Raw genomic sequence first — 25,480 nt, 5'->3', positions numbered from 1 at the left:
GGCAGAGGTGTACAAGTGCTTGTGTTCCTTTTGAATGGCCGGTGTCCCTAGGCACTTTCTCTCTGGTTACTGAGAGTCCCCTGATGGTCTAATGTGCTTAATTAGCAGGTCTCATAAGCCCTTATGGACCAATCCCACAGGTCCCTGAAGGCTAGTGCCGGGGGAATGAAGGAACTCCCTATGTTCCCTGTGAGGTGCCAAATGATAGCGTGCATATCGAAAGTGAAGAATCACTGTTTTATTTATCATGTTTTATGATGTTTGTCTGTCTTATTTTGATTTAAGGTTGTCTGGGACTACAACTCCAGATCTGGTGGTCAGTACCAGCCATCAGATGTGGCTTAATTTTAAAACGGATGACACGAGTGGCTCCCTCGGCTTTAAGGTTTCTTACGAAGGTATGTTAAGGAAATTCTTTCCATTTGGGTTCAGAGCGATCTTAAGGGATAGTTCACCCAAACATGATAATTGTCATCATACTCACCCTCAAGTTTTTCCAAACTTCTATAAGTTTCTTTCTTCTGTTGTAAACAGAAGAAGATATTTTGACATTTAGTATGGAGAGAAAATAAATAAATAAATAAATAATAATAATAATAATAATAATAATAAAAAAATAATAATAATAATAATAATAATAATAATTTGATGATTTTACACAGGGAAGATTGTTAATAATTATATTGGTTTATATCGAAAAATAAAAAAATAAAACTTTTATATCTATAAAACTATTAATTAACTATCACATATCACTATCTCATATCACTATCACACAAAAAAATAAAAAAAAATAATAAACAAAAAAAAACATTAAACACAACTAAAAAAAATAATAATAATAATAATAATAAAATACATAACATTCCTAATAAAAACATCTAGAGATGTTTTCTATAGAATGCTAAATAATAATAAAAAAAAAAATCTATAGAAAAAAAAATGTCATATAGCTTTGGAGGATTGTGATTGTACATTTGGTAATTATCATGTCATAGAGTATTCTTAGTTGAAGAATCTTACAGTAGTTGTTATTGCAGTGATGATCAACAAATTGTTCTTTTTACTTCCTCTATTTCTGTAACACCATAACCACTAATATCTCAGATGAATCAGATGGCTGGCCATGAAAAGACTTTGAATGCTTATTTATTCTTTGTTTAAATTATTCCTAATTGCATGTAATTTTTTAGAGTGAAGCAGACATTTTTTAATGATGTCATTGGCAGACGTTATATTATACACATAGCTCGACAAATGTGACACCTTATGATTTCCTTTCAGCAAATTTCTCAATTTTCTTGTAGCTTTCTGCTATTTGCCGCACTTTTGAGGTATCTACTGAGAGTACGAGAACAGCCTGTTCTTTTTTATTTCCTTTTCATTTTCTATTTCTCGCTTCACCATTATAAGTTTTGCACATGTGGTGAGGGGCATCAAAGCAGCCTGTGATCGTTTAACCTTGCTGGAATGAGGGCCATGGGACAGGGGGATATCATGTAAGAGTGGCTACTAATTTTCAGTTTTCAGAGTCTATGTCTGATTGGAAACGAGGCCACCAGAGCTTTCATCCTGGCCCTCTTTCAGAATTGCACCGCACATGGGGGACTTTGGCACATTTCATAAATTACAAACCGATATTTGCTGTCAGATCCACAATAAGCCTCAAGGAGTTTTTATGCATTTTATCCACTGCAAAAAAAAAAAGAAAAAAAGAAACAGAAGAAGAAAGTGGAGCAGTGTTCATACCCCCCAACATAATAAAAACAATGAGAGACACTTAATTAAGTTAAGGATTCTCTTTGAACTTCTGCCTCCCTGTCTGCGGGACAAAATGTACCCCTAAATTATTGCATCTCAGATATTACAGATTTTCAAGCATTATTGTTCAGAAAGTCAATGCAGACAATGCTGGATTTAAGCAATATCCATATGTTAGTACATGATATAGTGATGAATTAATTCAATTAATCAAAACTAATCACTTATATCCATATTTGCTGAGAAAATCCACCAAATAGAAAAAAATCACTGTTGTATTTCCATTGTCTTTATAAAGCCTATATGTAAATATATTCTGATCCAAAATTGCTTACAATAGCAGGGAGCTTTAGAGCCCTGCATTTCAGCCTGAGCCTGATGGGGCCCCGACTTATTTACACCCCTAAGGCTGGGCTTCAGGCCAATTTTCATGTCATAGCTCTCACACAGGCAAACTAAACTAAAAGAAATATAACCACTTTGCCTTTAAAAACAATGCTAAACAATTTTAATGGCTGCAACAGTAGGCTGTGTAATTGGGAGGAGGAAAAAAAAACAGTCATGGGCTCCAGTCAGTCTCTGGCCAAGAATTCTGATAAGCTGGGGCCTAGATTTGAGGCCCGTGCAGGGGTTTAGGGAGTTTACCTCATCTTCAAGACAAAGTTAGATGATGTCAAGGTTTGCTGGTCAATCATACCACATGTCAGCATGTTATATTGCTCTGAGGCTAATGGACATCCCAGCATCTTTGACGCTCCATTAAATACAGGGCATCATAACTAATGACAAACACTCCGTTATTATAAATTTTTTATTTACGATCTGATCTCAGCCATTAAAAAGAACAAGAAGAAAAAAAAAGACTCACAGAAAGCAGGCTTGCCAGGGGCATATCTCCTTCTGCTCTACACTAGAAGATTCATATTTAAAATATCACTTTAAGATTATTATTTTCTCACTCATTTTTGTTCTCCTACGCATATTCTGCATTTATATAACTCATAACTAGAGCTCCAAAGAGAAGTTGAATGGTAGTGTGCTGAGGAAAGTGTTCAGGTCAATGTTGTTTATAATATTTTACTGTTGTCTTCCTGAAGTCAGTTAACCTTCTTTAATGTTCTGCTTAATATACAGTAAAAACAGCAATGTTGTTAAATATTTTTACAATTTGTAAGAACCATTTTCTATTTGAATGTTTTTGAAAACTGTCATTTATTCCTGTGATGGCCAACTTTATTTTCAGCAGCCATTACTCCAGTCATAAGTGTCACATGATCCTACAGAAATCATTCTAATATGCTGATTTGGTGCTCAAGAAACATTTTTATCACTGTTGAAAACAGAAATGCTGCTTAATATTTTATATGTGCACATGCATATCTGTATCACTGCTGCTTCTGCTTGTAGAGTGCATTTTAAGGATTTGAATTGTTATACACACTGCGATAGGGCTGAATACAGAAGGAGCATGGCCTATTGCCGACCCCAGGTGCATGCTGGGGGGTGGGGGGTGGGTCTTAACTCGTATGATGAGTAAAGATGAATGGATTTATTTGCACTTGTGCCTTCCTGTGTTATCAGTAATCATTCATTAGGAAGTCAATGACTTCCATCTGTGTTCTCAGAGTTAAAAAATAAAAAAATCTAAGTGACATGAATAAATCATAGGAAATTTGAAATGGGTAAATAACAAATGTGAAAGTGCACATGTCAGCTCTCAGAGACAGTTTGTTTGTCACGAAGCTGAAGACAGCTGTAACAAAGTGTTAGCTGGGGCACTTAAGGAATCACGCACACAAATACTCCCACCGGGATGACTTTCTGCGTAATATTTGTCAGCTCAGGAGACATTTTCTCTCACAATCTTCTTGCCTTAACTGATTGATGTGGTCAGAAGTAAACTCAAGATGTAAATCCCAAGATAAAGAATAGAAATTCAGTCCAGGTAGAGGCCTGTCACCTGTCCAGAACTGGAAAAATGTTGCCTTCTGTGGCAGTATGTAGAGGTTGGCGGCAAGGCACATCTAAATGTTTATACATCATCTGCTGTGTTAAAGTAACCTAGGCATTAGAGAAACACCTTTTTAAATCAAATATCTGTGTGTACACTATGCATTTTTATTCATGTTGGAGCATAATAACTTAGTAACATGCTAAGTCCATAGGAACCATAGATGCTAATAAAGAAGCTTTATTTTTAATAGTGTACCAATAAAAGTACTGTTAGTTAGCTCCATTTAACTTATTGTACAATGTCTACATTAAATCATAAAAATACAAAATTTCTACCACCAAAACACCATTTAAAGTATTAAAGTAGAGACTTGCTACTGCCAATACATCCACAGACATGCTGCTGTGAGCATTTAAGAAATACTGCTGCTACACATATAACATGTACAGTAACCCAGCATATATAAGATTCATGAAATTATGCCATAGCAGATCTATACAGGTGGAGCTGGGGAAGGTGGAGGGTTTCTGAAGCACGCTGCAACTGCTACAGGAAGCACTAGCCAAGTATTTCAATGTTGAGCAGCAGTTGGCTGGTGATGAAACTAGAACCACTGGCCATGTGAATGATGATGTGATTATATCAGATTGAGTTAGAATTTATCCATCTGCGCCATCTAGAGTTTCATGACAAAACTATGTATATAATCAGAACAGAAAATGTGAAAAAAAAAAGGTCTAGATATCTCACTCTCTATCTCTCTCTCAGTAGTGGCCTCTTTCTTTAGCTTTGGCCTTGTGATTCTAAATGAGCCCTGACAGATGGAGACAGGTGAGGGTACAAGGGAACAGAGTGAAAAAAGACAATTCATTAGGAGAGCAAGCCATTTACAGATTCCATTGGGGCCCGGGCAGCAATGGAGGTAGCCTGCATGAATATGCTTTGCTGTAAGATGGAGTGAGTTGGAAAGACGCAAAAGAGTATAAGGCTTATATACTATGAACAGGTGTGTGTGATTAATTGAAAAATCTTTTGATTCCAGCAGATATGATATAGAAACTGTTTTTTTAGAACTGTTTTTAACATTGATTTAAGAAATGTTTCTTGAGAAGCAAATCAGCATGTTAGAATAATTTCTAAAGTATGTTACACTAAAGACTGGAGTAATGGCTACTGAAAATTCAGCTTTGCCATCAAATGAATGTATTATTTTAAAATATATTAAAATAGAAAACAATATAAACATTTTAATGTTCCTTAGCATTAGTGTTTTATGCTGTATTTTATATTAAAATGAAAAATCCATTAATTACAAATAAACTGCTGGAAATAATTTATTCATGTATTATTTATTAATGTATACAAGTACCAAATACTTGTGTGTTGTGCATTTCTGCGCTTGTTACAATGTTTATTTATTATAGCAAGAGAAAGAAAAAATAAATGTTTAATGTAATGAATCATTAAATAATTAATATGAGCAAAAAAGTATACAGAAATACTGACCTTACATTTGATGTTTCTTTCCCATTAAATCCCTGATGGAAACAAATATTTGCAAAAATGTACCCTGTCCCAAGTTATAAGCTATGTCTCATGCTTATGTTAATTTTTACAGAAATTGACCAGGGTGGATGCGGAGACCCTGGGATCCCAGCCTATGGCAAGAGGGAAGGCACAGGCTTTCGACATGGAGACAAGCTATATTTTGAGTGCCTTCCAGCCTTTGAGCTGGTAGGAAAAAAGAACATTACCTGCCAGAAAAATAATCAGTGGTCAGCCAAGAAGCCAAGCTGTGTGTGTAAGTGACAGATCTTACCCAAAATGCATTACTTTCCACACCCACATGATCGCACCTTGGAGGATATAGTGCACCATTATTATTGTCTTTAGCACAGTATGCCCCCACCGATACTTCCTCTCATTAGCTGAGCCATTAAATCATTAACTATAACTCAAGTTAAAGCCACAGCGACAGTTCGTTTAACACATTTAGTTGCTTTATTTACTGTATTAGGGTCTTATAATGAAGTTGACAAATTTTAACTGAATAGAAAAACAGCATATTTGAGAAGCAGGAAAATATAAAGAGACATTTGTAAAAATGCAGTCATTGAGTGTAATAACATACAATGTTTTTGGCAGTTAATGCTTGTCCAACTTGTTTTGATATTATTGTTCTTTCTCTATTATTTGGATTCATGAATACCATCAATTTGCCCTAGACCGTAGTCATTTGTCACTATAATGGCTACCATCCCATTACATCAGTGGAATTGCAGTTGACTCACAACTTTGTTTTCTGCTATTTTATGGCATTATTATTAGCTCAGACAGCAAAGTCATTCATATGAGGTGGAATCATAACGATTCGTCTTCAGTCCACCACTGTGCTCATTTTCATTCTCCCCATGGCTATTTAGTGACGCTTATTGCCCTCTCAGCTTTGTCCCAAATCCTGAAAATGAGTTAATGCCTGTGGATATTTCCAGCAGATAAGCATTCTCTTTCTCAACAGCATCTTCAGTCTGATTATCTTCTGCACTAGGCGAGATCATAGCGTACCTGTACACATTTTTATTCACTATTATTTTAGCCTCTCAACAAAAAACGAGACATTAATTAAAAATAGAGGTTCTTTAATGGTATCCATTAAAAGTTCTATGAAGAAGATTTAGCATCCATAGAGCCTTCTGTTGCACAAAATGTTCTTTATAGTGGAAAAGGTCCTTCAAATCATTAATAAGTCCTTCCCACTAAGAAAAGAATGGTTCTTTTAAGAACTATTGACTGAAAGGGACTTTTCATAAAATGTCTGTTGTTAAGGTCTGAAAGGTCTTAAATGTTGCAGTTACAGATGCTGCTATCACACTGTGCACATCCTCCAAGCTGTAATTTTTCCTCTCCTGTCTTGCTGTATTGTTTAAGCAACAACAAATGACCTCCCTATGCATTGTGAATTGATTTTAGCTTCAGTGGCAGTTTTAATCTCGAGTTCGCCTCACAGTTTGACGCACGACGCCTCCTGTGTTTAACTGTTGCTTGTTTTATCTCTTTGTCCTTTTCTCAGTTTCGTGTTTCTTCAACTTCACAACTCCATCTGGAGTCCTGCTATCACCAAACTACCCTCAGGAGTATGGAAACAATATGCACTGCGTGTGGCTGATCATCGCCAAACCCGAGAGCCGCATCAACCTGGCCTTTAATGACCTGAGCATGGAGAAACAGTTTGACTTCCTGTCCATTAAAGACGGCGGCAAGGCAGAGTCACCAATTCTGGGCACCTTTTCTGGAGATGTGCTGCCATCACCCATCACTACCAGCGGCCACGTGGCCAGGCTGGAGTTTCTGACTGATCATACGTACACAGAACGTGGCTTCAACATCACTTTCACCAGTACGTTTTAAAGACAGCTCTAGATTCATGACTTTTTATTTCCTGTGGTAAAAAATGAATAATTAATTCAAGTTATTTTGGGCAAACCTGTTCATACTTTTAAGTCTAACATCACGTTGAAGTTAGAGACCAAAAAGTCAATGTATAATAGATAACAATAGCATTCAGATGTTTAGTCAGTGGTAGCATGCACCAAATTTGAAAAGTTTCTGGAAGTTAAAAGAGCTCAGAAGTTGTCTTGTTATATGAGACAGATTAAGAAAGTTTTTATTTCCCCTCAGGAGAGAATTGTCTGTATTTCACGACTGAATATCTGTCGTCCTTCAGTAATCACTATTCACAAGGCATTGCGGATGTCAGCAGAGTTGATAGATGCTTAAGTATCCATGTGAGGAAGAATAACAAGAGCCACAGATTTAATTAGAATTTATTTCTAAATACATATGTAATTAAATAAAGCCACAGTTAATTGAAGCTGTCTGGAGGTGATCCCACATGGTTTGACTCCCCATTCGATATGTTTTTGGGGGAGTGCGCGGGATGCTCCAATCATTCATGTTAATTAAAGAGACGACAAACACCATCGAAGGGCTTGCTGGCATATGATGGTGATGGATTACATGCACAATCATTGGGTTTGAGACCCTTTTTGAATCTCCAAGTTTATTATGAGGAAGGAGTTCATGTCCAGTGCATGAGGGGAAACACAATAAGAGCTTTTAAAAATGTTAGCTTCACATTGAAAGTGTCTTACCACATATGCATTTGGAATAAGCTTTTGTCCACAATTATACAATGTGGGTTTTTTTTTTTGTTTTTTTTTTTTTGTTTTTTCTTTTTTTTTTTTTTTTTTTTGTGTTCCCCGGAATCAAGCCCATGACCTTGGCTTTGTTAGTGCGATGCTGTACCAGGAATGAACAGATTTTCTGGCAAGATTTTGTCTGCTGGTAATACATCTCCTCTGAAGTCCTATTGATGGGTACTGAGTAGCTCCAAGCTTCCCACTGAAGCAAGAAACTTAAAGAGGCACATAAATCAATATTTTGTTCTAACTAAAATGAATTAGGGTAGTTATACAGCCGAAACGATGAGCCGAAAAGGCTTCAGTTCAGTGGCCATATTGAAAACTCCCACTTTAATTTATAAGGGGCCTTGTAGAAGTTGTCCATTCGTGAAAACGGACTGTATTTTCTTTTTCTTTCTTTTTTTCTTTTTTTTAGCAAAATGAAGTATATACTTCAAATTGTATGGTTAAATACGATAAGTAAAGTGCTATTGTAGCTGTGTCCAGCTTTTTTGCCTTTTAGGTTGAAGATAGCATGCAGTTCTCTTCCATATTTCATATTCTTGCCTCAATGCTGTTGTTGTTTTTTCCCCTGCAGCTTTCCGGCACAACGAGTGTCCCGACCCTGGTGTTCCAGTAAACGGAAAGCGGTTTGGTGAGAGTCTACAGCTTGGCAGCTCCATCTCTTTCCTGTGTGAGGAGGGGTTTATGAAGACCCACGGTTCTCAGACCATCTCCTGCATTCTCAAAGATGGAAATGTTGTGTGGGACAACGCTGTGCCACGTTGTGAAGGTCTGTCCTCTCTCTAATAAATATGCAGATTTCATAATTAACAAGTTTGCTTGTAACAAAAACAAAATTATATACTCCAACTCTGTTTGCACTTTTCTGAACTTTTAGAAAGTTTGTTCAGTTATTAAGTACTTTAAGTACATTCAGAGACAATCTGAAATGTTATAATAAAAAAGTCATAATCTTTACTTTCGGAATGTGCTCAAGAAGTATTAACTGTCTGAATTCTTACTGACAAAAAACACATCCTCTTTCTTTAATGAAATGCATTGCTATATACTACAAATAATTTTACATGCCATTTATTGACCAGTGCCTTTTATAGATGCCCTTCAGTACACAGTTAAAAGATGAGATCATCAGCTGTTGAACACATTCTGCTTTTAGATTTTGCATTTTAGGTAAAACAGTCAATAAGGTGAGGAAAAAAAAAACTGATTTTTTGTACATTACATTTTTTGAAAGAAGGTGTATACATTAAAGTTTATAGCTGGGCTGATATAGTGGACTGTTTGAAGAAAATAGTTCATGTTTGAACACTCCTGCCCTCACTTCCTTAGTTTTCACTTTTATTTAGCTCTTTCCATCTGGTTTCTTTCCATCTTTTTGGATTTCTGTGATTTACTGTTTATTTCTAGAATGTGAAAAAAGAAAAAAAAATAGCGTTGGCCTTAAAATTTGGGAATTAATTTTTTTTTAATCTTTTCCTGTTTGTCATGTTCTCCTTTTCTTTAGCTCCATGTGGTGGAAACCTCAAGGCTTCTAGTGGCATCATTCTGTCCCCAGGCTGGCCTGAGCTTTATAAAGAAGCCCTCAATTGTGAGTGGATCATCGAGGCTCCGCCAGGATATCCTATTAAGATCATGTTTGACAAGTACGTACAAGGCTTCACTTTCTCTTTTCTGAACTGTCATGTTGTTCTTAATAAGCCTCCCGGTTACATTTTCCCCTCCTATCTTTCATTCTACTAGTTATCATCATTTCATAAATAGGTCACTAACGCACTGCAGATGTTCACTATATACTTGGAATAAGAGTATCTGGCTATTCATTTCCCCAGCTATCACAAGGATGCATTCTGAATCAGTATTAATATTTGCACTTCACTGCTTTGATTTTTTTTTCTCTGATTTTTGATCTGATTTGAAACATTTATTTAAAAAAGATATTTTTTTTCTCTGCATTCACTGCTTTATTTTTTTTTGTTTTATTGATTTTTGTTATTGATATTATTATATTTTTATTATTGTTTTATTATTATTATTATTGTACAATGTTTATTGTTTATTTTTTTTTTTTTTTTTTTTTTTTGGTTTTGCTTAGTGTGTGTGTGTGTGTGTGTGTGTGTGTGTGTGTGTGTGCATCCAAAAGTGTTTATTTCAATACAAACCAAACCATCCAAACCCAAAGCTATTTACCAATGAGGCATTCCACAACAATTCATTTTTATTTGCTAATTAATAAGCTAAAGGAGGCAAGTTTCAAACATTGTCCAGCACAAATAGATAGGTAAGTAGGTTTTGTGTCATCATACACAGAGCACCTAGAATTATTTTGTGGTTAATTTGGATCCTTGGTCCTTAATTTTGGTCTCACTTTGTGGTGAAGCTGCCATCCTGATGCATAGCACTGTTCTGATCCACAGGTTCCGGACAGAGGTTAACTACGATGTTCTCGAGGTACGGGACGGACGCTATCCTTCTTCCCCTCTGATTGGCAGTTATCAGGGAACACAGGTCCCTCAGTTCATCATCAGCACCTCCAGCTTCCTGTACCTGCTCTTCACCACCGACAAGAGTCACTCTGACATTGGCTTTCGTATCCGATATGAGAGTATGATGATCTACTATTGTATTTTTGATCTGGAACGAGCCATTTTTTGTAACATACTTATTTCTATATGTATTTATGTTGTAATTTAAAGTCTGTTCAAAGAATGTTTACAACAGACCTTATGTCACTAATTAAATTGGCTACAGATTTAACAGCTTTATCGTCATTATAATTTATTATTACAGTTACACAATGTTATTCAGTAGTCTTAAATAACATACTTGGTTAGAGAATGCACGTGGTAAAATATCACAAAACTATTAATTACATTGTTCAAATTAAGACACATGATAAGTGTGATCCACAGTTTCATACAATGCTCAGAATTTAGTCAAAGCATGCTAGTTAGATAAAGCTTGATATTATCTTCTCTCCAATGCATTTCATGGCTGCAATTACAAGGATCTGATAGCACAGATACCTGTGAATACGAGCAGCTATGAATATCGTTATAAATAATAGCCACATGCAGTGATTTTAATCAGGTCCTGTAATAATGATATAATAGGATGGTGATTATGTTGTGAGATGATTTCAGTCATGCGCAAACACATGACACAAGCAACACTGCACTGTACACACATTCATATATGTGAGACTGCCGAATTAGCTCTGTCAGCTCCGTTTTGTGAACTGAAAGAATGGCTGTTATGACTCATGTTTGTAACCTTTTCTTGTTGTTTCTCTTAAAGTGCCCCTATTATGCCATTTTTAAGGTTGCTAATATTGTTTTATGAGTCTTTTAAAACGGGTTTACATGCATGCAAGGTCAAAAAACATGTTAGTTTTCTCAGAAAATAGATTTACTTTTACCTCATATCTAAATGATTCATAAACGACTCATACGAAGCAGTTCAAAGAATCAGTCTCCCTAAACCCCTCCTTTCCGTGAGCCCTCAGTGCTGCGATTGGTCAGATGGCGCAGTCTCTCTAAACGCCTCTGTTACCTTGGCAGAATCTACAAGAGACTGATTCACAAGCACGACTGGAGCAAATATATAGAAAAGATTGTATGGATTGCAACTTACCAACTCGAGCTGGAGTCTGATGATGAAACGGTTAAAGTGGTTGATTTACAAGAGTCTGATGCACAAGCACGACTGGAGCAGGACATTTCTCAGTGGTAAGTGTCAAGTGTTGACGAGTTTGTGGTAATTATGAGATGTGACCAAACAAATTTTCTCTCACAGCGTAGGAAACAGTGTCTTCTCGAAATGATGTGCAGGCAAGTTGGCGACCTAAAACATGGTTGGACATTATGCAAATGTGTTACTTCATGACGTAGAGGCGTAACAGAATAAAATTCAAATTCCTGACGACTCGTTTCAGCAATTGCAAATCAACTCTTTTTTTTTTTTATTTTATTTTTGACCGATAATAGCTTTATCTATCATGCACTGTCGGCGTCACAACTTTGCAGATAGTTTATGTTCACATACAGCTACATGACACACTACATGAAAGGTAATAGTTAAAAAGGCATAATGGGGCACTTTAAAATCTCAGTTCATCTTAAATTATTAAGTACATCAACGCAAACAGAAAGTGCTGTCAAAGAACCTGTAACTGTTAGAATATCAATATTTTAGAGGACTTTATCCCTAATATTATCACAGAAAAAAAAACATTAAATTCATAGAAGTTAATCATAGAATCATAGAATAATATCATAGAATAATAATAATAATAACTTAATATTTATTTATTTATTTATCTATCCATAAGCACAGATAGTCCCAACCAAGTCAAATGGTAACACTTTAATTTGTAGCATTAGTAGTTAGTAGTAAGTTTCTAATGCATTTAGAATAAACTTCTGCCCTTAAAAGCCACCTGAGTGAGTAATCATAGGTTGTTTTCCACATTAATGTTTGTGTATTTTCTCTTTAAGCCTTGCAGCTCCAGTCTGACCATTGTGTTGATCCTGGAATCCCAGTCAACGGTCAGCGGCATGGCAATGATTTCTATGTGGGGGCACTAGTGACGTTCAGTTGTGAAGCAGGATACACCCTCAGTGACCATGAGCCTCTTGAGTGTGAACCTAACTTCCAGTGGAGTCGCTCTCTGCCCAGCTGTGATGGTACGGTCCACTCTATACAGTACCTACTAAAATGGTCACCGCCTGGGAAAAGGACACATTAGAGATAGGTCATTTATTTAAATGACATAATCGCTCCCAGACTGTAAGGGCCTTTACGGTTTGAAGCTTCCCTTTCCACTCTCTTCTCCTGTACCACAAGGCTTTGAATATTTAAGGCCATTATTGATTTTTCCCCTTGGGTAATGATAGGAATTATTCGCCTCCATATGTTGATGTCCTTCAGAAGGGCACTTCCTGTAAAGTTTCTTTCAGTAGGATTGTGCTCAGCGTTTTGACAAATAGTCTTTATCTTTTTCTCGTTCCTCTAGCACTTTGTGGCGGGTTTATTCAGGGGAACAGCGGCACTATTCTGTCCCCTGGGTTTCCTGACTTCTACCCCCATAACCTCAACTGTACGTGGATGATTGAGACGTCACATGGTAAAGGTGAGGCCACTTTTTGAAGCTGGTCCTTCCTTTGACAGGAATAGACAGTCTTTTTAAATGAAACACAGACAATAATGTCTTTTGTGAACAAACATTGTAAACAGTATGATATGGAAAAAGTATGGATTTATTAACTGCTTGACTCCCTTTTGGCAACTGCAGTCTCCTCCAAATGGTTTCTGTAGTTGTAGATCAGACCTGAACAACAGTCAGGAGAAATCTGCACCATTTCTCTTTACAAAATTGGTTCAGTTCAACTACGGCATGAATCACTCTCTCATGAAATCATACCAAATCTGCGTTATTTTTTTCTGTCATTTATAAGAAGCAGTTCAGGGCCAGAGTCATTTAAGGGATAGTTCACCCAAAACTGCTCTAAACCCGTAAGACCTTTGTTTGTTAAGATATTTTTGATGAAATCCGAGAGCTTTCTGTCCCTGCATTGACAGCACATTTAAGGACCAGAAAGGTAGTAAGGACATTGTTAAAATACTCCTTGTGACATCAGTGGTTCAACTGTAATTTCATTATTTTTGGGTGACCTACTTTAAAGCAAAATCATGATGGACCACCATACTTTAATTTCAAAGTCTTCTTTTCCCTCTTGTTTGACCTATCCACTAAGGAACATCCACACGCTCTTCTGGACTTCACACACACAGCAATTTTTCTTCTTCCACTGTTCTTGTTTAGTGTTTTATGCATAATCACCTTGACAGAAATATTAGCATGTTCCAGATATTTCTGTAAGTCTTGAGCTGACACTCTAGGATTCTTCTTGCTAGACGCCCACTCAGGAAGAAAAGCCGAGCTCGTCTTGCCATCAACTGATAAACATCAAGGCTTTCAGAGATGCTTTTCGAACCTTTTCTAGCTGTATGCAAGTCAACAATCCTTAATCTTTGGCGTTCAGAGACCTCTTTTGTTTGGGATGCAGTTCACATGAGGCGGTGCTTCTTTTGAATAGAAAACTCCAAAATTGAGCATTTCTTTTTTTATAGTACAGGGCTGCTTTGACTAACATCTTCAATCTCACCTCACTTATTGAACACAGCTGAAGCCAACTTTTTTGAGAAATCATTAGCCCAGGGATTCACATACTTTTTCCACCTTGCACTGTGAGTGTTTACATTGTGTGTTCAGTACAGAGTCATTGTTTGTGCCTTTTGTCTGTTGTGATCAAATTTTAGCACCAGAAATCCGGGCAAATCTGAAGGTTTGACATAAGTCTTCCTGCAGTATTTGTGACTGAAGCAGTATATCTATATCCAGTGTTTTTTCTCTTCCTCTCAATTTCCGCAGGTGTCCAGTTTATCTTTCACACCTTTCATTTGGAGAGTCCACACGACCACCTTTTAGTCACAGAAAATGGTAGTTTCTCTCAGCCCCTGTGGAGATTGACCGGGTCTACACTGCCGCCCCCTCTCAGCGCTGGACTTTTTGGCAACTACACCGCTCAGATCCGTTTCCTCTCAGACTTCTCTGTGTCCTATGAGGGCTTTAACATCACTTTCTCAGGTAGAGACCTTTGTACAGTAGCGTAAACTACATGACATTTATGACATAAGAAGCTACAAAATATCAATCCTTCTTCTGTTCCCTTCAGAATACGATCTGGAGCCTTGTGAAGATCCTGGCGTACCCCCCTTCAGCACTCGTAAGGGGCTGCAGTTCGGGGTGGGGGATGCGCTTATCTTTTCCTGTTTTCCGGGGTACCGTCTCGAGGGGCCTGCGAGGGTGGTGTGTCTAGGGGGGCGTCGGCGGGTTTGGAGTTCCCCTCTGCCAAGGTGTGTTGGTAGGTGGTCACATGCTTTTCATTTTGATTTGTTTGCAAATTCTACCACATATTTCCCCTCATATGCTCAGACATGCAAACACATATGCTGAAACTTCATATCACAATGTTAAAAGCTAAAGCAGCCCCCATTTCAGAGTTCTGGTTGATATCAGACAGGAAGAAAAAGGTTATGACTCACCATCTGGAAGAAAATAAATAAATAAAGAGCACCAACTCCAAATTCTATCTAATGCTTTATCAGCATTAATATAATGGTAGATATCAGCATATACGTATCTTGGAGACCAGACTTCTTCAATTTAATTTGTGCTGGAGTGGTTTAGATGCTAAATTTAGAATGTAATTTGTTAACATTATGATTTTGACATTCCGATTGAAGCAAGTAATTAGGTGTTATGTATTCTCTGCAGCAATATGTGGCTTATCCTTGCTTCATATTTGTTTACCACTTTTGTGGAACTAGGTCAGCTCATTTGTAAATGTATGTTTATGTTTATTTGTCAGTGTGCTTGTATTTTAACTTATTTAAATAAATAGCAAACGATTTACTTCACTTAAGGTCTGTTGGGTATGTCAGTTATTATTATTTATTTATTTATTTATTTTTCAAAAAAACATCATCCAGAAAACCCCCAATATTTTTCTTAATAATTTCTTAATATTTTTCATAATTATGTTGTTTCTAGGGATGCATGACGTATCAGTTATTGCCTGATATTAGAGATTTTTATTTATTTATCAGGATATTTAATTACTTTTTTTTTTACATTCAGATTACCTTTGCACTCACTTAAAATTAATATTTAAATACACAGGTTAATAAAACTTAATTGCAATATTTAGGAATTCACGTGTAGCATTTAAAACAATTGATGCATTGGTTATAATGCATAATATCATAATAATGATTAACTTAATAGTTTTGCATCTCTAGTCGGTTGTATTGAATTATTTGCTTCTGAACAGACCTGTGATCCAGGCAGTGTTGTCATTGTCAGAAAGTTCAGTTTTGATTCAGCTTAGAATTTGTTTAGTTCAATATCTGAGCAAAATTTGGCAGAGAAATGGACTTGCACTCATTCCCAAACACACACCACCCCCTGACTGCCAGCATGCGTGTATAAAGCGTGCTTGTGTTTATACTGAGATCATGGGTAATTTGTCAGAGGTCATTTGACTTCTTACCTCCCTTGCTGCAGCTGAATGCGGATCGTCTGTCACTGGGAAACAAGGAGTTTTACTCTCTCCCAACTACCCTGGTTACTACGGTAACAACCATGAGTGCATCTACTCCATCCAAACTCAACCCGGTAAAGGGATCCAGCTCCGAGCGCGGGATTTCCGCCTGGAGGAGGATGACATGATTAAGGTCTTTGTGACATTTGACTTTGTGTGTAATGTTGGTTTGTAAATTATATGACGACTGTATGTGACTGTTTTGTGTATGTTTCAGGTGTATGATGGTAGCAGTAACAGTGCCAGACTGCTGGGCACCTACACAGGCACAGAGATGATGGATGTCACTCTAAACAGTACATCCAGCACCATGTGGCTGAAGTTCATTAGCAACAGTGATAATACCAGCAAAGGTTTTGAGCTGCACTTCTCCAGTGAGTAGCACACTGACTCCTTGCAGCCATTGCACACCAGTACATGCATTTGTGTGTAGACAGTCAGATAGACAGATAGATAGATAGACAGGTTTTGAAGGACACTCTTTTTTCCTGTCTTTTTTGCAGGTTTTGATTTGGTGAAGTGTGAGGACCCAGGTGTGCCTCAGTTTGGATTTAAACGGGAGGACAAAGGTCACTTCGCAGGCAGCATGGTGTCTTATAGCTGTGATCCTGGCTACACTTTAAAGGGGCCGGAGGTTTTGACATGTCTCAGAGGGGAGAGGAGAGCATGGGACAGCCCACTCCCACTGTGTGTCGGTAAGACGCTACTGAATACTCATTCACACTGCCTTATTTAGAAGAGCCTATTACTGTAGGTTACTGTATTACAACATTTCTAACTTTGATACGTTAACTTTATATTTATATATATTTATATTATTATTATTATTAAAAGATAAATATAGCTAGGCTAGAACATGAAGACTAAAACATAGTGGGGAATATTTTTACATTAAAAAGTACTCTTATGTATGCATTCCCCCCCCCCTTTTTTTTTTTACAAAAATAGAGTGGTGTGAGCATTATGGAATGCTGGAATACTGGAAGCCAGAGGATGCCCTCAAATCCAAATATGCCTCACAGAAATAATATAACTTTTGACGTTCCAGGAAATCCTAATTACCTTATTTTATCACAAACTTTAATTCTGCCACATGGTCTTGTATGATGCAGTCTGAGAATTTGCTTCATGAATATAAACCCCCAAAGCAGAGAGAGGTCAATTAATTCCATTTATTTTTTTTAATCTTCTTTACGTCTACATCTTATACCAACCACTCTTATACTCAGCCTGGGTTCTCCGCAATATGAGTTTACCAAAGACCCACTTTTCAAAGTGTTTGAATTATGGTGTTTCCCCACCTGAGCCTATGGAGACCTTTAGGCAATATTGCCCATGTTGAGTGGAGAAATGGAACTGTAAAGGCATGAGCAAATATTTTTCATCCGCCACAACAGGAAACTAACTCGTACTGTAGAAAACAGAGGGTGGACAGTGAGAAATGAGAAGTTGGTGAGAATTAGAAAAAGGAGGGAGGGGAGGACAGAGCAAAAGAGAATGAGAGAGAGCAAGAAATGTAGTTTTATGACTTATGAAGCAGGTCATCTCAGGAGTTGAAGAAGATGGGTTTGTTTCAATGTGATTTATGGTTCTGCTGTTCACTATGGGAACTTTCTTCAGAACCAAATTTATATAAGATGAAAAATACTGCACAAAAAAAGAGTAAGAAAGACAGATTAAAATAAAGTAAATTAAAATAATTAAATATTGTGCAATATATCTTTTGAAACACTTCTTAATAAATGCATCTTGATTTAAGAATGTTTAAATGTGTGTCATAGAAAACTAAACAAAGGTAGTGATTAAGAAAATAATTCAGTGCAATAAGATTCTCACACCACTTTATTTATGTATTTATTTATTTTCACTTTTCTCTTACTTTCTTTCTCTTTTGCATTCAGGTATAATCCTTGTCTATGATTATACCATTCAGCATGTATGACAATGGCTTGTGAGGCTGAATTGTGCATTTGAACACATTGGCTTGCGTGCTGTGACATGCATATGTCACATGACTACAAACACCAGCCACCGTGTAATTTGTGTCATTGCTTGTTCAAGACTCAAGGAGAGATGTGTGTAGAGAAAGTGTCTAGAACAAATGTGTGAAATGACCCCTACTTTTTCTTGACTGAAGTAAAATTGTACTTCACTGCTATACTTCAGTGCTGTTTTTGGGAAGTAGTATTAGATTACTGCTGATAAATACTTGTATTCTTAACATTTTGTAAATCGGTTTCTTTACTACATTTATGCACTTTTCACTGTGCTTTTCTTTTTTAGGCTATCTCTCTGGATACCTATCAAAACTTGTATATGTACTGTATAAAGTATATTGTAGATATACACACTGTCTATCAGGCAGCTCCTCATATATATTATTAATAATCCTATTATGCTTGAATGCATCAGGTTTGAATTAGATTTAGAAATCACATTTTCAATGTGGACTACAAATATGAATGAATGCCAATAACTAAAACATTTCAGGTCTTGGGATTTACTCTGTATTCTGAATACACACTGATTCGGTTCCAGTCCACGTCTGGAGGGTGAATATGTGTATGTACGAGTTTATGCTGTGTAAGGGCACACACATCTGACCTCTGGGATGATAATGACGATGGCAGGGGTTGGATATAACACTCTTATGACTTCCTGATCTGTGAAACTGGAACTGTCACACGCACTGGCCCCAACCTTCTGACAAACAAGTGATTTGTACCCCCGCTGCCTGCCACCACCAGCACCACCATTGCCCCAGTGTATGATGGATAGTCATGTCTGGGGCAGGACATATTACCAGCACTATCAGTGATATTAGCCGAAGGAAATATGCCCTCCCCAGGGAAGGCTTAATCCTGGAGGTGATATACGGCCATATTATTCTGCTCATCACTCATAAAGCTCTGCTCAGTGCAGAATGTATTTTTTTAAAGTGGAAAGTTATACGTGCCCCTGCCACCTGATGATGCATAACTGAACAGCACACCATGTACTATCCTTGCTTCAGGTATTTAGATACGTCGCTGACTTTTGGACTCAGCTGTGTTTGTTTCATGTCTTTTTGTAGAAGATGTTCTGTTTTGCGCAGCGGTGTTGTGAGCTGCAACTTAATTAATCCACCTTTGCACCTATCTTTATCTAGTTGTGAGCTGTCATTGAAGGATTGCACCTTTGTTTATCTCTTTCTTCACCCAGCCGAGTGTGGAGGAACGATTAAAGACGAGCCCATGGGCCAGATTCTGTCTCCTGGTTACCCAGCACCTTATGAGCACAACTTGCACTGTGTCTGGACCATTGAGGCGGCACTTGGAAGCACCATCGGGTGGGTATCTACTTCCATTACCCTCCTCCTCACCATCTGTCTCTACATCTCTCTGTTTTGCTTTTGATGTCTTCATCTACCTCTAAATGTAACTTCCATCCAATATCTTCGACCTTGCTGTCGATCCTAAGCTCTAGAAACCTCTTTAATTGGGTCATCTCATGAAAGAAGTACCATTACGGTACTCCCTATATATTTTACCAAAGTGGGTGTGTGGGGGGTTGTAATGTGTTACATGTAAGTGCATGTGCATACGTTCACTATCTACTGTAAATGGAGACATTTCATAGACTTCTGTTGTTTTTATATACAGCTAGTTAATACTATAACCCTAACTCATACCCGGACTTGCTGTGTTAAAAAAAAACTGTATTTACGAATGAGGACATCTCCAAAAAGTTTTGTTAGATTTAGCTCGCTTCTGGCTACACAGTTTTCCCCAAAATATGATTAAATAGGTACATACACATTGTGCACTGTATATAATATATATTTTTAATATATATACTACTATATATTACAATAAAACAATAATATTAAAACATTTGAACAAATTTAAACATTTTAAATGGCATGATTATAAAGTGACATCATTTGACCTTTCAGAGGAACCAGTTTCTCGCATTTAACATTTATATATCAGAAGGCATGTTTGAATGCTATTGATTAGGCCATTACCTCGGAAGTGAAGCTGCCATATTGTATTAAAATGTCCAAATTTAGATATTCCTGCATAATAACTGGCATTAATTTAGGTTAATATGACACGATGCCATTTATTAATGTTCTATCAAGACATTTCTTGTTTACTTTCCAACTTGGAAAACAATGAAAGCCACTTTCTGCCACTGAATGAAAAAATAAATAATAATAATAATAATTATAATAATAATAATCAAAATTTGCATCTCACAAATCAGTTTTTTTTTTTTTTTCTCAGTATTGCTAGCTGTAAAGTCATAGTTGTGAGCTGACTTTTTCAGTTATAGAAAAATACTATTCTGGTATAAAAGTTATTGTACTAGTTGCAGTATATAATCTCACAATTTTAAGAACAAAAGTCAGAATTGCGAGTTATAAACACTCAACTGCAAGGGAAAAGGTCAGCATTTGCAGGATTTTTTTCTTTTTTCTTTTTTTTTTCCCCTCATGATGGAAACAAGCTTCCACAGAAAACACAGCCGTTTGTTCAAATGACTCAGTATGTCCATCCTTCTTATGCTGTGTTCCAACACTCTTGCCATACTCCGTCTAATTGGTTTGATGGTATATTTGTCAGCTCTCGCCTTAGCCACAAGCATAGATTGGCTGGCAGGCCGAGCTCTAGCTCCATGCATGCCAGTATTGTTCATCGTGCTGTCACAGTCAGCAGGACTCAGAGAAGCTAGGAGGACATTAGCACTTTGGCAGTCCTACATGGTGACCTCTTCCCTTCACCAGCAAATCGCTCCCTTTCGCACTAATAAATGAACATGCCCCCTTGTTAATTGCCACTCGTTTCGCCAGCGTAATTTTGCATAAAATCTTGCAGCCGAGCTCTGCCTAATTTGTCCAGCCCTTTAATTTTGCTGTTTATCAGATGCGTTCCCCGCCCTTCATCTAGACACGTAAAGAGCTCCCAGACACTGCTTTCTTGCTGTGTTAAAGTGGTTCGAAATTGACATTTGCTTTGGTGTTGCTGCGTTGAAGGCTCTGTAAGGTGCCTTGAAGATGTGAAGAGCTTAATCAAATTTCCCTTTTATCTTGTGTTCTTTGTGTCCATAAATAGTTGGAAATGAGCAATGAGGTGAGTGTAATTATATCATAAGGGTTATTGAGTATCTAATGTTGGTACACCCCTCAAGATACTTGTGCCAGACGAGTAGGCCACATCAAATAATTGAGGTCACCTTTCTTTTTTCTTTTTTTGTATAACCGTGTAATTTAATACAGTTTGATACTCAGATGTTGCCTGCTTAAAGCTTGTACTTAGTCAGTGTCATGTAACTATTGATGCAATCATGGCCATAAAAGGCCATGTGATTACAGTGTACTTAAGTGCATTGTGAAGCGGAGTGCCTGGAACCTCTCTTAACCCCCAAAGCACTGTAACAAGTGGCCTCTCATGGGTTATTAAACATGAAATGTTCAGTCACAAATATATTTAATGTGATTTAAAAGTTTGGGTCAGTCAGATTGATTATTTATTTATTATATTTATTAATTTACTTATTCTTTTATAAAATAAAATTAAATTAAATAAGTTCCTTATGCTCACCAAGGCTGCATTTATTTGATCATAGTAGTAATATTACTAAATATTATTACAATTTAAAATAATGGTTTTCTATTGTAATATATTAATAAAATAAAATAAAATTACATGTGTGTGAGTTATTAAAAATATTATTAGGTGGTAATCATGTTTCAATACTGTGGCCTGTAAGCTGCAGAAAACTCCACACCTTCCTCTCCCTTTCTGATAAAACAGAGTATTATATAATTTTATTTTAAAAGCCTGTTTGCAGCAGTAAACAGCTGTTACAGTCTGTATTTGTATGTGATGTGCTGTTTATTCATGCATCTTTAGTACATGTATCTTTACATGAGCACATAAGAGTATTGCAGGTTATAAAATGAGGTGTTTATCCTCTTTCTGTACTGCATGTGTGTTTACTAGATCCCCTTCCACAGGCACAGGATAATTAATAGCTTGGGTCCCTTCCAGTCTCAGACTTAGTTCCCCACTGTAAGGTATGCACATACATTTCTTTGATCTCATCTTGAGCAATCAATTATTCAAGATCATTTGCAATGCATTAGGATTGGGATGATGTCTTGCACTAATAGTAGGACTCTTTTAAGACAGCATTCAGAATATGCTGTTCAAAAAGATGGAAGAGAGCTAGAGTTGCTTCAAGCAGAGAAGACAGCTGTCCCTAGGGATCAAGTAGCCCCTGCTGTGACCAAAATGACAGCCCTTTTATGAAGAAGTGTGCATGTGATGTTGTGAAATATCATTTCAATTTAAAATTAATAAATAAATAAAAAATAAAAATTAATGTTGTGAAATATCATTGCAATTTAATTTTTAGATACAGTATATATTTTGTTTATATTATATTTTAAAATATATTTTAAACTTGAAAAACATTCTATAAATCTAAACATTTATTTTTTAACCTATTTTTTCAGCATGATGTGTCAAACTAAAATTGCTGCCAATAAGCACCGTCTGCAACACACTTTGGAGTGTACACTATATTTTTCAGCTTGATGGATTATTTTTAAATTAGATAGAGCATAGTACAAGCACTATATATCTCTATATAATGGGTGATTCATTTGTACTGTCACAGGGTGTATTCTGTGATACCCCCTGCCCCAGCTGCCCTGTCCTGGTGGACTTCCTTATCCCGAGAATGGCTGATGGAAAAGTCTAAGTGTGGGGACATAAAAGGATGTGCAAGGGTGGACTGAGATGTTTGTATGATGTGTCAGGATGCTGAGGGGGAGGGACACACTTAGGGTTTTTTTTTGCGGTAGGGGGTGCAGGCGATATGTCATCGTTCTTTCATCACAGACACTTCTCTACATCTGAGATGCCTTTGTTTGGCAAAAGTGATAATTACTTTCAGCAGCCACTTCACACACACACACACACACACACACACACACACACACACACACACACACACGCACATACAGACAGATATACTGCCTAGCCCCAAATTTTCTCATCCACGTGGGATTAGATATCGGTTAAGCCTGCTGTTCCAGAGCCGGTTTGGAACATTCGAGTTGCAGCTCAAAGGATCGTACTGTCACGCTCAAGGCTCATCTGGAGTCACGAAAGAAATCTGAGGAATTAACGGAAGCTGGGGTCCCTCTTCCCTCCTTACCTGTTCTGTTGTTTTATCAACCTCTTTTTCTCTTTCTCCAATGCATTCAAGTCATACATTAACCCTGCTCTCTTCTCACTTCTGTCCCATCTTGTCAAAGTGTACACTTTTTTAACCTGTCTTGTTCTATTTCTTTTTATTTCCACACTCTTCTCTATTTGTTCTCCTGCAGTCTGTTCTTACATTTGCACCAGAAGAGACATCAACTCGATTTTACTTTATTTTATTTTATTTTATTTTATTTTATTTTATTTTTATTATTATTATTATTATTATTATTATTATTATTATTATTACTATTATATTGTTGTTGTTGTTGTTGTTGTTGTTGTTGTTGTTGTTGTTGTTTTTGTTAGTTAGTTAGTTAGTTAGTTAGTTAGTTAGTTAATGTCTTCTTTTTTTCTGATAAATAACACAGTTTTCACTAAGAAACACAGGTTTTGTCACTGGATGCTTAACATCATATTTAAGGACAGAGTTGCAATCACACCACATGATACACAACTTCGAACACAACAACAAAATAATTGCAAATAATACAGAACAGCTGATTTTTGGCATTGTTTATTAATGCTGTGATGCATGCTGGGAATAATAGTCCTGCCTTAAGCACTACAGACATCACTATGTGATTATTTAGTAGCCTGATCAGCAAGATCGACCAGCTTGACCAGCCAAGATGCTAATGAACATCATTCTTATATTGTTCCACCAGCTAGATCAGCATAAAACAGCCTGGACAAGCATGAAAGTTCTGTTTTTGAGTATAGAAACTGCACACATCTGATCACTTGCTTTTTTATTAGCTGGTTTGCATAGGCCGGCGGAGAGAAAGACCCCTGACGAGACTAGAGTTGATCAATCAATTAATGAGTCTAATTTTTAATGGGCTGTAAAATTGTGCCGTCTCACATGCAGTGTCTCCTTGGTCATTACTCTCAATATACAAACTGTCAAAGTATGAAACTAACAATTTTTCTAAAAGGTTAATGTACCCCAAAATCCAATACGCTGTTAAATGGAGGAAATGTGCTCACGCGCATCTACACCCGCATGGTTCTCCTGCCGGCATTCTCCTGGGAGCACTTTGCAGTGGAGATGGCAGACAGTAGAAAAGGGAGGAGACCATGGATTGTGGGTAAAAAGGTAAAAAGTGCTGTGCACTTATTTTTAAGGTGGCCAGGACCTCACATCTGCTGAATCATACTGAGCACTGCTTCTTAAATTTATCTAATCTGCCTAGACAGCAGATAAAGATAACTAATCATTAATGCATCAGCCAGTTCAGCTTTCATCCAAATGGCAGTCTTAACCATTTGGTATAATGGAGATGTCCTGCACAGATATGACCATAAAGGTGCCCTTGAGCTGCTACAGTAGATGTTCTGTACTGTGCTGCCATGAGAGATGAAAACCATCATTACAGTGATTGCAGGGCAGCACTGTATTAATATTCTGATGTCATTCTGTTTTCTTCTTCAGAATCTCCTTTTGACTTACAATAATCTAACCGCAAGTGATGGCATCATTGTAACAGAGTGCAACAGTTTGGTTCCAGAAGAAAAAAAATCCCATTTATTTACTCTTTATAGGAATTATTTTTTTCAACGATAATACAGTATTTAAACTCTCTAAGACAGACTTGAGGTGAGTTAAGCAATGGCATTTGCTTTTATTGAAGCCATCAACGTGCTTTATTATTTTTTGTTTGTTTGTTTGTTTATTATTATTATTATTATTATTATTATTATTATTATTATTATTATTATTATTATTATTATTATTTATTATTATTATTATTATTTAAACATGTTTAACAGTGAAATTCCTGGCTGAAAAAAAGCCATCATTACACTCCAAAAACTGTTGTTGAAATTCTTGTTTACAACCTACAGAAAAACTATAACCTCTCCAAGCACCATGAGCATCATGACAGTGCAAAAGCATCTCTGGTGGATCCTTGCTGTCTAGTAAGCAATGGTACTATTTTCCTCAGGAAATGCAAATCTGTAGTCCTCATTTGACAGGACATCATTTTACTCTAGATACTGTACTCATTCTCTAAACCATATGTCCACACATTATTTACAAAAATGCTGCATTATTCACTTGATTTCTCATCTAAACACGCCAGATCCTTCACTGGTTGCTTAATATTCAAAAAGTGACTGGAATTAGTTTTCTAGAAA

General features: G+C 36.8%; 1 protein-coding gene across 2 annotated transcripts in view; it reads left to right on the top strand.

The window, feature by feature from the left end:
* Positions 1 to 25,480, top strand: part of LOC109107572 (CUB and sushi domain-containing protein 2-like) — a 273,002-nt gene that overhangs the window by 156,139 nt on the left and 91,383 nt on the right. For both annotated transcript variants that reach the window (XM_042776949.1, XM_042776948.1), the window contains exons 12-25: positions 286 to 398; positions 5,334 to 5,516; positions 6,786 to 7,112; positions 8,495 to 8,689; positions 9,425 to 9,563; positions 10,335 to 10,522; positions 12,414 to 12,602; positions 12,932 to 13,048; positions 14,351 to 14,566; positions 14,655 to 14,843; positions 16,046 to 16,215; positions 16,300 to 16,456; positions 16,586 to 16,777; positions 19,284 to 19,410. In XM_042776949.1, the coding sequence (XP_042632883.1) occupies positions 286 to 398; positions 5,334 to 5,516; positions 6,786 to 7,112; positions 8,495 to 8,689; positions 9,425 to 9,563; positions 10,335 to 10,522; positions 12,414 to 12,602; positions 12,932 to 13,048; positions 14,351 to 14,566; positions 14,655 to 14,843; positions 16,046 to 16,215; positions 16,300 to 16,456; positions 16,586 to 16,777; positions 19,284 to 19,410 (2,502 nt within the window). The remainder of the gene's footprint in view (positions 1 to 285; positions 399 to 5,333; positions 5,517 to 6,785; positions 7,113 to 8,494; positions 8,690 to 9,424; positions 9,564 to 10,334; positions 10,523 to 12,413; positions 12,603 to 12,931; positions 13,049 to 14,350; positions 14,567 to 14,654; positions 14,844 to 16,045; positions 16,216 to 16,299; positions 16,457 to 16,585; positions 16,778 to 19,283; positions 19,411 to 25,480) is intronic.

Source organism: Cyprinus carpio, chromosome A19 (genome assembly GCF_018340385.1).
Source record: "Cyprinus carpio isolate SPL01 chromosome A19, ASM1834038v1, whole genome shotgun sequence".
Taxonomy (NCBI): Eukaryota; Metazoa; Chordata; class Actinopteri; order Cypriniformes; family Cyprinidae; genus Cyprinus; species Cyprinus carpio.
The sequence above is the reverse complement of the archived record's forward strand: the minus strand, read 5'-3'. Positions and strand labels throughout refer to the sequence as shown.